Genomic DNA, 14,042 nt, shown 5'->3' on the forward strand with positions numbered 1-14,042 from the left:
CAACAAAAAGGTCGAGCAATAACGGAGCTTCCACAAAGACCATTCATGTCAGTAAAGAAACGCTAAAGACAGACATTTTAATCTAGCTTTTATTTTAAATTTAGAATAAGTATGAATATGAAATATTTTGTATCTTTTTATACTTTTAAAAAAATATTATATTCATTCTCAATTGTTTTTTGTGACTTCTAATATCTACTTTTGATTTCTATTCGTCCATTAAGGTGTGTTTATTTATTAATTTAATTTATCATTAATCACAGGTTTTAGTATTTTACTCTTTTTAATTTGGTTTGGAATTCAGTTTTCCTTGCTTTGATTGGGGGGTGTCCCTTGCCGATGTCCTGAATGATCATGAGTGGGTCAGTCGCTGGCGTGGACAAATCCACAGAATATGATTTCCTCAAATCAACATCAAGCTGGGTTGCACCTCGGCTTTGGTTTCGGTCTCATCTGTTTTATTATGTTGGGGGTTTAGGAAATTCTCTGTAGTTTCTAATTTCATTTTTAACTGTTTTAAGTCTGTAAAGCACCTTGCTTTTTTTTGTATGAAAAGTGCTTTATAAGTAAAGTTTGATTGAAAAAAAACAAAACGAAGATATCGACCAGTTCCAGAACACAGACGTATTCATTGCTTTTCGGATCAGAACAAGAGTAATCTTTCAAAGTTCACAAAAGTATGAGCCAGAAACAATGTCCTGGATCCATCCCTGTAACCATGGGAACCAGGGATGGCATCCTCCGCAGTGGTCAGAATACTCGATGAGGCCGGTCTGCTTTCTAGGTTTTATGACCCGGGTCTTTCTGTGTCAATGTTTGTCTTTCTTCACAAGGTGTCGTCCTGACCCATAAGTTAATGTAAAGGTAAATGTGAGTCAAAGGTACTGGAAAGAACTTCTCACTCACACCATCAAATTCACTCTTGAAAAGGCAATTTTTATCTCCACCCTTTTTGTGTGTTCTGAAGAATTTATATTCTTTCTATATAGTAGCAGTATACTATATATCGTATGCTTAACCCTTATTGACATTTTGTGCTCTTTTTGAAACTTTAAACTGGAGCTTTAATCAAACTTAATAAAGATTGTTCTTCAAATGAATAAGAAAAAGAAGAATGACTTAATCAATGTCCACGTTTAGATTAGAAATTCTATTTTTTTAATTTATATTTTACAATCTAAAGATCTAGTGGTCCTACCATTACCGTAGACAGGCTTGAAGCAGAGCTGCACAACTCAGTTTTTCTTGCTGCTGATTACCTGGATCAGGCGTGTTCAGTCAATCATGATGAGGAGACATCTGAGTCAGCTGATCAGCAGAAAACGGGGCACAAAGAAACGTAACAGGGAATATGGCGGATCTAAAGGCCTGAAGTACAGAGACCGACGCACACAGTTCAAGCACTTCCTATTTTCTTTATTCGATTAGAAAGTCCTATAATCTGTGACTGTGGTGTAGTGGTCAGCGCTGTCGTCTCACAGCGAGAAGGTCCTGGTTTGAGTCCTGGCCTTGTGATTCCCCAGTGCTTCCCCCAAACGTGGCTGGGATAGGCACCAGAAACCCCAGGACCCCCCTCTTTTATACTAATTGAGAGAAAAACCAAAATGTTCTGCATGTGTGCTCTTCTTACAGAATGGATTTAGATTTAAAAAAATAAATAAAATGAAATAAACCTAACTCATTGGCACTGTGATTTGCCTGATGCTAGCAGCAAGCGCCCACTGATACTATTCGTTTCATCATGTTGTCAGATGGGTCAGACTGCACATCCATGGAGTGGCTTTAACATTGTCGAGGGACTCAAAACGAACAAAAAATGTGAATAAAATGAAGAAAAACAGAACAAAACATCTCCTTGCCATTGAGATTTTGAAATCTTTACAATCTTTGTTAAACTTTAACATGCATAAACAATGGTAAAGTGTACCTCCACCACTAGATTTAAATCCAGGTGAGTCCACAGACACATTTATTAGTTGAAAACACTCTTCAATCTAGTCTATGTTTGATGCATTTGAACAGAGGAGGATTTAGAAAATGCAGAAATGTGTCCTACCTGTGGTAAAATGCCTGTGGAAGGCTGGGCGGGGAATTGGAAGCTGCAGCCAGCCCAGTGGAGTAGGGGTGGTACGGGGTCTTCTTCAGCGCCTGAATCAAGTTGTGCCTATACTCTGGATCTATCGACCACAGCGAGCCTTTACCTATGCTCTGGAAGGACACAAAGAGAGAAGAAAAGAAAAAAGAGATGTTATAATAAAGGCCAGCATGCTGTCCTGATAAAAACAAGTAGAAAAACCTTCAATTAACATTAAAAAACAAAAATATAAGCCCAACAAATATTTGTAAATTCCCAAGATAGACACTCAAAGGAAGTTATTAATACATCCTCAATGTCACCACGCTCACTATTTTCCAATCTATGAAAAAAAGGGAAAAATTTAGTGTTTTTTTTCTTTTTCTTAAGACACAAGAACACTTTTTTTTCCACTCCGGAGGCAATGATGGTGTCTATTTTTAGATCAAAGCCGCTTCACCCTCACCTAATGAAGCTGTCGGCTCCCTAACCAGACTGAAACCAGCCTATAGATTACAGTGAAAGGCCGCCACGAACACGCTCTGTCAAACTTCTCCCCGCTTTCATCTGGCTGTGGCAAAGCTGGGGGTTTACATACCCAGAACCAAAGGACAGGGGCAGGGGGAGGAAGGAAAAACAAAATACAGACACATTTTTCCTCTTCAGCTCTTTTTGAAGAGATAAGCGACACGATACAGGAACATGCTTGGGGCTGGGAAGATGACACTAGTGCAAATTATTTGCTTCTATAAGCACATGTAGACTGTAAACATCAGGAAGCAAAAATTAATCAACTATAAAAGTGCGTTTTAAAAAAAAATCTTTGTGGCGAAATATGTCAACCAATCATTCCAAATTGAAAACATCTATTTCAGAGAGTCTAGCAGCAGGGTAAATTTTAATACGGTTTAAGATAAAAGGGGAAAAAAAGGTAGTGTAGGTGTGAGTGAGGATGAGGAGGAGAGGGTTAAATGGAAAAAGGGAATAAAGGGAACAGCCAAAAGATAAAGACATTTTTTGTTTTATTTATAAAACAGATTTGCGAAATAAAAATGTGATCAAGAAGATCAAATCAATTTTTTTAAATTAATTTGCATATTTAATGGCCTGAACAAAGGGGTCAAATCTGGACCAAACTTTAGGAGTGCATTATCAGTGGAGGGTTGACGCTGATTTGGAGTGGAAACGACATCATAACAGGTCTGGGCGATATGGTCACAAACATACAATCACACCTAGGGCTGCACAATATGAGGGAAACTCACAATTTGCTTTATTAGTTATCAATATGTAAATTGCGATACATGACAAATAGCAAAACATCTAAATATATACTTTCCATTTCACTGCTAAATAAATAAGATTCAACATAACTTAAATTATACTCCAAATGACCCTCGTCTCCATATGTGAGCATCTCACATAAAGGGGCTCCATCTGATTGGTCTACGATGTTAAAAGAGACTATCTGATTGGACAAATGCATAAATGGATTTTCATTGAATACTTTAAGCTGCCATAACATTGTTTAAGCACATTTAAATTTAGCATTAATCGCAATTTTCACCCACTTTTGCGATATGCGTTTTACACAGCTTGATATCGCGATATCAATACATTTCTGATATACTGTGCAGGCCTAAATCACACTAAATTCGATTTGTGATTATTATCCATTTTTTTCTCCCACCCTTTATTTTTTTTTTGACAAGAATTACTTTTAACAAAGACTTTTCTATTTTAAGAACTCTTTTGGAAATTTCAGTTGTCAAATTCATCGTACTCCCAGTTTTGGTAAAACCGGATTTTGCAGCGTATACGGATTGTTGCTCCATATCTGAAGTCTCAAAACCGAACCAATTCTGAAGTGAAGTGATGCTGTTTTAGTAACATTGTTGCTGTTGTTGTTTTTTTAGAAGCCCAGAATGCTGGGAAAATAAAATCCAGATTTTCCCCCAAAAGAAATCTTCTCTAACAACAAATATAAATTTATCAATATTATCGATTTACCGCCCTACTGTGCATCATTAAGATCTCTAATGTCAATCACGTCCCAGTAGCCAATGGGCTCAAAGCCCCACCCCTAGGAAAAATTAGGGTCATCCTAAAATGAAATAAATTTATTAAAGACTGAAAGCAAAACAGGAAAAAGGGGGAGAATTTTTTCGCTTTTGTAACAGTTTTAGGTTTATAGTTTTTATTCAAGTTTTTAGTAATTTTCTTTATAAGAAATATACATTTTTGTCCAATTTTCTATGAATATCTTTTCAAATTTACAATATTTATCTTGAATTTGAATTGAATTTTGAGTTTTATTTATTTTTTAGGTTTTAATTTTTTGGCTGCCGTTCATTGCTGCCTCCCCAAAGGAATAGACAAAAATGAAATTTGTTTAATAAATGTTCAAATTTTCCCTTTTATTTCTCTTGAAGCTCATCCTGGTTTGACCCCACACTAAGCTGTTAATTATATTCAGTAAACATAATTACATTTTGGCTTTCTGTACATCCTACAATCTTTAAAAATGACAAAATGTCAGCGGTTTGTGTGCAGGCTGTTGATATGAGCCCACCCTCAAGTCTGGATCTTTGCATTAGTGTGTCAGCCATGTTGAACACGGTCCATATGTGCCGTGTTGTGCAGTGTGTATGTATGTGTGGGTGAAGTGAGCTTAGCGGGTTCCCTGCAGAGTGCGATATTACCCAGTGTGCCCTGTTCCTGGGAGTGCTTCTATTACTGCCAGAGACGCCTCTCCTGGAGAGCATGATATTGCACACACATACACTGTAGGGGGCACAATGCTGTGGAAGTCCCAAGTCCAGGGACATGTAGAGACTAGCGTCGGGGAGGGCATCCCACGTAAAAAAGCCAAAGCCAAATCAATCCCAGACAGGCGGACGATTCGCTGTGGCGACCCCCTTAAGGGAGAAGCCGAAAGATAAGGCGGGAGACGCACTCACTCCCACAGAGGTGACCCCCACTGGGTCCAAATTTCCACTCGCACCTCAAGTCTGCCAGCAGTCTGCTTGCCAGCTGATTAAATCAATGCTCCTTCTTGAATGTCTGTCTGCTGGGGCCTTTGCCTCTGCCAACCAAACAGCCAATCAAAAAGCTGAAACCCCAGACCCCCCCCACCTTCATCTCCCCCAGTAGATAGGCCAATCGGATGGTGCCTCTCACAGGAAGGGTCTGTAACCTGGGTTATAGCAGTCGCCTTGGTAACAGGCATCATCTAAGCAAGGGAGCAAGAAAGGGGAAGCCGACTTCTCCTTTATTTCTCAGCAAAGTTGAGCATTCTGAAAATCTTCATTGAGAAATTTGCTTTTCTTAAAAAAAAAAAAAAATAGACAACCTCAAGCAAGTTAAAACTTTTTGACCCTTGCCTTCATATCTGTGAAAGAAGAGGGGGATTACATAGCAAATAATCCAGGTGAGCCCCTCTATGAGGAAGCCCTCATAAAGTATGAAACAAAAGCTGGCAGGGCACAGCATTACACATCACTCTGCAGGCTAAAGCAGCATTATCCTCTGAAAGAATCTATTAACAATTCATTTAGACTGTCCTCATACACACATTTTTCCATTTTCTTTTCTTTTTTTTAACCAAGGCAGATACATAAGCATCTATTTGGTAACCACAAACGTCAAAAGAATATTTACCTTCAAGTGCAGAATATAAAGCATTTGTGGCTTTTGAATTGTAATTAAATGAAATAGTCTAATAAAAGATGCAAGAAACAGCAAGACCTAATGAATCATGGGCAAAAAATGCAGAGGAATGTTACGCAGTTACCACAACTGCTCACTGGGGGGAGGTATTGCCTGAAGGGAGCTTTGAATCAAAAGAGAAACAAGGCAGGAAGAAGAGAAGGGGTTCTTCTGAAAAACATCTACACACGCTTCCTTATATGGACGTGGAGTTAATTTAAATGGAAAGAGTTATGATTCATCTCATTCATCTTCATCTCTAATCTGCATACATTCAAACTGTTGCTGCAACACAGCATGGTTCACTTGCAAGCAAACCAAAGGCGTCTTTTAAAGACACTTCGGAGAAGTCCTAACATCTGTCAAATGAAGTAAACTACAGAAGGAAAAAAACACATTTTATTTTTGGGAAATATTCCTTATATTTTCTAAAATTATAATGCTTTCATCTTTTTTCTTTTTCTTTATCTATTCAAAAACTTATGTGTCTGAAAAAGATATTGAGCTCTTAACATTTACAAGGGTCTACAAAATCACCAATTGTGTTTCCAAATTCACTCACTACTTCCTGGTTAGTGCAACATATAGGCCGTTCGCCAATCGCCATTATATCGGGCTGTCCAAATTTACAATTCCAAAATCCAATGTTCTGAAAATTTCCCAGAAGTTTTAGCAAAAAAAAAAAAACTGTGTGCAACAATGTTCACTAGATTAACAAATATAGACCACAATGCATTGCATTTGAATAGTTTGCCATTTGAATGAAACTATGTGTATTTATTTATTATGAATTATCCAATGTTTCATCGTCAGAACACAGTGGATTCATAAAAATTATTTGTAAAATGTTCATATTAATAAAGTTTTTACTTCTGCAAATGGGTAAAGTCATATTAGACGTTTAAAAAAGAAAAAGTGGGGAACATGTTTCCAGATTGGATCAAAATCCAGGCCACTGTAGTCCAACACTCTTTTAAGGGTTATGGAGCAGCAGCAACAGCCTAAAGAGACAAAAAGGTCTTTTTTTTGTCACTGTTTCCATGCCAACAACCATGACTTTTAATCACCTTCATGTGAACATGTTACCGTAGTTTTAGATGAAGATTGCAAAAACACATTTCCTTTCATTTTGAGTGTGAATAAACAAAAACAACAGGACAAGAACGTACGCAAAGTGAAGTTAAACCCTTTCTGAGAGCAAAAGGACACAAACAAGGGATGGTTAAGGGCAGAGAGCCGTAGAGCGCACGAGTGATGATTGTGAGTTGCTAACATCTGTTTCCTGTGTTATATAAGCTGTGGGGGCTGGTCTGTGTTGGAAACAGGAGATATAACAGAGGTCCTGCTGCCACCGACCCCGCTGGTAACACCACACTACTGCATACCTGACTGCACCATTATCCCAATGCGAGCACTTTCATCTGTCACTTAACTCACTTAACATGCTATAAAAATGCTTTTTTTAATTTAAGGTAAACTATTGAACGAACAAGAAGTTAAAGATTACAGTATTTCAGTATTACGACTACAGTATTTCTGTTGTTATTAGAGTAAAGTCTCATTAGTCACACTAATAAAAGCAATAAACAAGCTTTTTTTTTTTTCAAACATTCACCCAAATCCATTTTAAAATATGACTCGTACTTTGCAAGAACATCCTACAAATGTTTAACTATCTTTTTGACCTGCAGAGATTTACCAAAAAGCTTCACTTTTAAACTTTTAAGTCAGGCTTGAGGGAAAAGTTTACACTTTCAACTGTCAATGTTTGAATTTAAACACAAGCCCTGTCTCCAAATTTGACATCCACCATGTGTTCTGCGTTGGATTTACCCTTTTCCAGTCCTTATGTTCTGCTAAGCTAACCAGCTGCTATACCCTTTCAGCACAGGCCACACAAACAAAGGTACAAATCCAGCTTTTGTAAGAAAAACACAAAAGCTCATTTCCCAAAGTGGTAACAGTCCTCCTTCGGGTAGGAAACAGTGTTTGGTTCTTACAGCCAACATCCAGAATGAAAACAACAAAAAGAACAATGTCCTCCTTTAGCAGATGAGCTTTCCTACTTTCTTCTGTGTCGCAGAATTCTCAGACAAATACTAACTTAAAAACATGTTTATTTTCTATCTCCAAATAAAGTCCACCATAAAAATACGGCTTGTTCAGATTTCAGCATTGGCCTAACTTGGTGTGTATTCAGACTCGAAGAATCCGTTGGTCTGGACTGAGTCCGCTTAATTTGGTCCGGATTCAGTCCTGAACCTTGCATTTAGTCTACATTCAGCTTGTAAACAAAACCATGTGACTAAAGATCTCTTCTCTCATTGGCCAGGAATAACGAGGGTGGGGCAAATCAACAAGAGAAAGAATAATGGAAGTCCTAAGCCTTGCAGTCCTTGTTGGGATAGTTCACTTATTCAAACTTTATATTTCGATGACAATACTCTCTTTTGGTACGGTGGAGTCATGCAGCAAGGTGGTTGCTATGAAGTTAAGCTGATAAGTGTTTATGACATTCAGTGTGAGAAGCAGAGAAGCAATGTGTATCATGTTTTAATGAGTCTGCACTCATTGACTACATTCTAACTGCATCATTGGTTCACAGCTCTCTGTGTACATCCCTTAATGTCCAGCTACTGTGGCCGTTTTGGTTGATTTGTTCCACTCTGAGCGTTCTTGAGGTCAGCCCGACTGGAAACGAACCAAGACCATCTCGAAAGATGGGTCTGAGAGTGGTTCCTGCTCTCAGACCAGGGTCTGCTTGGATGTATTCAGACTGACGTTTTGTTCTGGATTATTGGGGGAAATCAAATGTGTTCATTCTGAAGACACCCAAAATGGTTCAAAACCGTTTTCAGATACTTCGAAAAAGAGGAAGTACTGCAGATATTGAATATATCACAGATTTTTAAAGTGAAAAGTTTGAAAGAAATGCATTATGGGACTGAGAGCTTTAGAAATGATTTTGCTTCATCTTGTTTAGGGTTATGGAAGAGCCAAACCTGCTAAAGCTGGTCAGAGCAGGTCATCATTCTTACATTACAGACAGGGTTAATTAGCAAAACTACCTTTGCTTATCAATGAGTAAAAGGAAAAATGGAAAAATATTGAAAAATAGCGAGATTTTGAAGGTAAAGTTTAATTCAAACATTCAACATCGGCGCAAACCAACACAACTGAGTCCTGGATTTGTTCTAATTCAGGCCTTTTGCTCAGCACGGCGGCTTTTTGACATCTGAGTGCATCTTGGAGTACTAAAAAATGCAAAACTTTGAAAATAAATTGCGGGACGGCATGAAAGTCTTCCTAACTCCTCTGATAAACTAAATGTTACCAGAGTTCAACACACGTGTTGGGCAACACATTCAACTGTCAAAATGATAGGGACACTGGCTGCAGACAAGATGGTGGCCGACATCATCAACTGAAGTTGGAAATTAAACAACTTACCCTAACCCTAATCCAAAAGTGTTCAGAATTGTAGAAACACTTTTATTGAAGCTTAAAAATGGGAAAACTATAACTGTTAGGGTCGCCTGTTAAAACAGAGTTTTTTTATGTGATATGAAGGGACTTCTAGTACCGGTTGAGGAGTTCTGGACATTGATGTCCTCTTCAAAGCCACGAAATTTGTTCTTTTGAGGTCACAACTTAAGTTCAAAGGTCGTGAATAATCTTTTCCCTAAATCCCCTGCTGTTTTTCAATAAGGAAAGGGGAACAACAGATGAGGTTGAAACTATTTTTTTTATAGTTCAAATTTATGTTTACAATTTATAAATAAGGGCAAATAAGTATATGACCCACACAATGGACCAAAAGATTAAAGCTTTGCCAAAGCCAGTTTCTAAGATCTGTCATTACTAAACATAAACAAGAGGATTAAAATGTTCTGCAGCTCTGAAAGAGCATGGATCAAAACCTGGTCTGAAAGCTTTTTAGGGGAAACATTCTGAGGCCAGAGGCAGATAAACAGCAGAGGACGCAGATATTCAAGCTACATATGAACTGAAGGAGTCTTCAAGCAGCAAGAGGGGATAATCAAAAAGAATAAATAAGAACAGTTGCATATTTTCTGAAAAAACAAAAAAACTAATTTTCCCCCCAAAGTTTGCATCATAATTCAGATTGAGGCAGTTGTCTTTCACCGCTTTGCATAGCTGATTGCAATCACGTTAGCTCAAACATAAATACAGACCAAACCAACAATTTACCAACCGTTCTGCTGCTCTGAAGACTTTTCCAAACGATGAAAATGTCTCAATTGTACAGATGATCTCACAAAAAGACCCCATCTGGCGTGAAAACTGAACATCAGCTGATTTGAAAAGCGGTGATACCATTTTCCTTCATCAAAGACAGAAAGCTCAGTTTGTTAGCGAATCCCAAAACATTTGTCGTTTTCTGCAGCAATTAACTTCATCAATGTAACGTGTGGGTTCCCATTAGGCTCGTCACTGGGGCATCAGTTGTTTAATGAAACTTTCCAAGCATCACATGCGAGTGACACTATTTGCAATTTTCTTTCTCTGATAGCCATATATAAAAATGAGGCTTGCTACACCTCACACTGACAATGAGAGGACCTAAAGCCTTAGTCACATGCACTTCTATGGGAGGTTGACCTGTACGGGTGCTGTGGGTTTGGTGTTTAAGTAGAAGCCAGGTTCTGACAATCAAGTGATCCTCAGTGAGTCTGGGCTCCTCTGGGAAAGATAACGTTTTGGTCGTTCACTGGCGTTAACACCATGCCAAGAGTGAAAGACATCAGCAGTGATCTTGGAGAAGCAATCATTGCCACCGATCAATCTGGTTGCCTCACTTCCAAGCAGTTTATTCTGTGGTGACAAAGACAATTCTAGATCGTAGCCAGTTTCTTTAGGGTGTTCTGGCAAAAAGCACAGAATTGTCAATGGTCACAGAAGTGAGCAAAATGGAAATAAACATCTAAAACTCTATGAGTGTGTTGGATGCTAAAGTTCAGGACGGTTCATGTAGAAGATGGAAGAGAAACAAAAATCCTCTCCGCTATGCAGAGATTCACAAAGTTCTATCATTGCAGACCGGTTCTTCTGACTCGATACTTTCTGGATGGACTGCTTCAAAACTGTAATAATTGTCTAAATGAATGAAGCCCTGTATTTTAACCCTTTAACTCCTTTTAGCTCCACACGTTCTTTTGACTATTGTAACTCTGTGACTGCAATTAACACAACTCCTGCTGATTCTGAAGTGAAGAAAAGCCGCCTGACGCTGATATGCAACAGTTTTCTTTTTACAGTAGTGAAGTGCTTCTGCAGCTCATTCTGATTTGCAGAAAAGCTACACTAAAGCGACTTTTTTTCCACATCAGAATCAGCTGATTTACGTTCATTGCTCTGGTGAGTGACTAAATATTAACCTCTCAATCCAACTGTAGTTCACAGAGGTGGAAGTATCATGATAAGGGGCTTTTTCTCAGCCAAGGGACACCATCTCTCTTGCTATGTCCGAATTCCCTCCTCACTCCCTAACTCCCAAAAAACTATAAAGACCATCTAGTTCCCTGGATTTTCGAAGCTTTTTTTTAAACATCAAAAAAAGGAAAACCTAATAAATACGAGCAGTTTACAAAGTCTATAAATTCACTATGTTCTGATGATGAAAACTTGGATGGTTTATAAAAAAAAAAAGACATTTAAAATACCTTTTTACCCCCAAACTTGTTCAAACGCAAAGCACTGGGTTCTGTATTCACAAATCCTGTAAGCCTTGATGCACATTGACTTTTGCAGACTTCTGGAAAATTTCTAGGGCACTCAATATTGGAATTGTAGATTCGGACAGCACTACAAAACGGCGTACGCACTTTATGGTGCACCGAGTAGTGAGGGAATTTGGACAAAACAACCTAACTTTTATTCTTACAGTGTTCAATTGGTCAGTCAATGGTTGGGACTCATTAGACCCAAGAACCTTCTTAAGGGTAATTTTTATCACTATTATCATTGTGTTTCTTGTCTGACCTTTCACCCAACAACCAATCCAAGGCATCCTCCCAGGTTGATAAGAAAACCTTTACTATAAAACTGCATAATTATAATTTCATTTTCAAAATAGACAAGTTTCTTCAATGTAAAATGTTGCTGTTAAGCAGAAAAACATGTAAGGATGACCTTTCAGAACAGAAATGCTATAGCTTTAAAGGCACTGAGTGTGAAATCGTAGAAAGAATGGAGGATGGCTCTCATCTGAACAGGGTGAGGTTAACTTAGTGATGACACACTTAAGTGCAACAGCGAGAGACTTCACAGCGAGTCTCAGATTACCAAACTGCCTGTTCTCTCTGCTGTGATTTCATAAGAGGCTTTGAGAGATATATCACTGACTGCGTATGTGTGTGTGTGTGTGTTGTGTAGTTCTTGCATTGATCTCCAGCACTGATCCAGAAGTCTGAGGGCAACAACACTTGTCATTAAGGCATGTCATTCAATGCAGGGAAGAATCCTGTTTGTAAACAGAGCCATGGCAACCATGGGACTCACACTCTCTCACGCTCTTCCTCGCAACTTTGAGCTCCCACAAGCAAAAGCTAACAAACACACAGGGAGCTTACTCTGAAATAGCCCCCCATCTTATCGTCTGCCTGGATATGACCCAGAAATACAGCCACTGGAACAAATAGGCCACCGTCATTTTAATCTCTACCTCTGTAAAATTGATGGAAAATCTAATTTCTGTGTGTCTGTTTGTGTTCCTCTAACGATCCCAGGTGGATGCAACTTGACCTCCCATTTAGGCATTCTCCCGCGAGTCTTCTGCTCCATTACGAGCAGCGAGTAAAATATAACTCAGCATAAAGAAACACATCTTACATCATGTAATTGCATGCTCAATTTGAAAGACATAAACAGGTGTCAGAACAGAGAGAATTTCGGATTTGCATTCAGGTTGTCTCGGCGTTGAATGGCAGAGCCTAAGTGAAATTACAGTGATTTTGTAATTGCAGCTTCAGATAAAGCTCAGCTCTTGGCAGGTAGAGTAAGAGTCTGCAGAGATGTGCCCTCGTTTCCACTTCGACACGGCGATTGCATGTGTGCGAGTCCTTTTAATGCACTCATGCATGTTAGTGAGTGTGCATGTTTTTGGCGCACTTGTTTGTTTGCACATTAAAAAGGGCCCAGTGTGTGAGTGCAAGCATGCAAACAAAAAAGGGGGGGGGGCATGTTTAAGGGGTTAATGAGCATGTAGTCTGAAACTGTGTGCAACAAGAAGACAAGCTGTCCTTGCCAAAATCACCTCTACACAAGTTGCTCCACATACACACAACAAAATGTGCTTACAACACAAAACAGGAACACGCACTGTTTCTCCTCCACTCAACACCTCTGTGCCCATCTGATCCTGACGCACGCACGGACACACACACCTAAGTCAGTAAAGCCAAATCAGTTTTTCCGTTGCCACAGCAACAACATATTTTCATGTCAACTGCAACCTTGTTACTATGGAGATATGTATACAGGAGAGACTCTGCCCTGTTATAGTCAAGGGCCAGATGACAGTCTAGCGTGAGAGCCCATCTATTTCGCTCTTCCATGCACATGCGCATGTGTGTGCACACGCACACCAGAGTTCAGCTTTCCATTTTGGTCAAGGAAAGTGTATAGAGAGCATCCATATAACCCTGCATAATCTCAATCAGCCTAACATGCAGAGCTAGCATTGATCCTCACTGTTTGTTCCCCACCCCCAACAACCCCTCAGGCAAGGGAAAATCTAAAGTCTGCTGGCATCTGTGTTATTAAATCCTCCAGTATTAATTTGGCACTAATTGAGTGAGGGATTCATTCCCGTTTACCCTGAGCAAAATCTGGATGGGAAAGCCAGTATAAAAGGCCGTATAAGACTTAAATCAGAAGCGAAATGCTCTTCCCACCAGGGAGGTACAGAACGTCGGAGCAAAAAAGAACTATGAAAGAAGAGATCATCAACTATTGATAAGGTCGAAACTGGTACAGCTGTAGACAAAATACAGAATATGTTTGACTTCACGTTGGATATGCCTGTAAACGGCTGATAACTGTCTGGCATTGAAAAAAATTCTAACCAGATACAACAGAGAGAAAAACTAACTTATTTTCCATTGACAAGTTGACATTTTACCACGATTAGTTGGCATACACATTGGTCATAGTCAGTTTCAAACATATTTATAAACCTGAACTTGTAATTTATAGTAGCTATAAAACCTTCTTGATAGAGATTTTTCCATTAAAAACC

The 14,042-nt window shown here is 38.9% G+C and overlaps 1 protein-coding gene across 2 annotated transcripts in view; it reads right to left on the reverse strand.

The window, feature by feature from the left end:
• foxn3 (forkhead box N3) overlaps positions 1 to 14,042 on the reverse strand; it is a 75,900-nt gene that overhangs the window by 17,546 nt on the left and 44,312 nt on the right. For both annotated transcript variants that reach the window (XM_020714699.2, XM_011491485.3), the window contains exon 3: positions 2,057 to 2,208. In XM_020714699.2, coding sequence (XP_020570358.1) covers positions 2,057 to 2,208 — 152 coding nt within the window. The remainder of the gene's footprint in view (positions 1 to 2,056; positions 2,209 to 14,042) is intronic.

The sequence above is a fragment of the Oryzias latipes genome, chromosome 24, assembly GCF_002234675.1.
Source record: "Oryzias latipes chromosome 24, ASM223467v1".
Lineage (NCBI taxonomy): Eukaryota > Metazoa > Chordata > Actinopteri > Beloniformes > Adrianichthyidae > Oryzias > Oryzias latipes.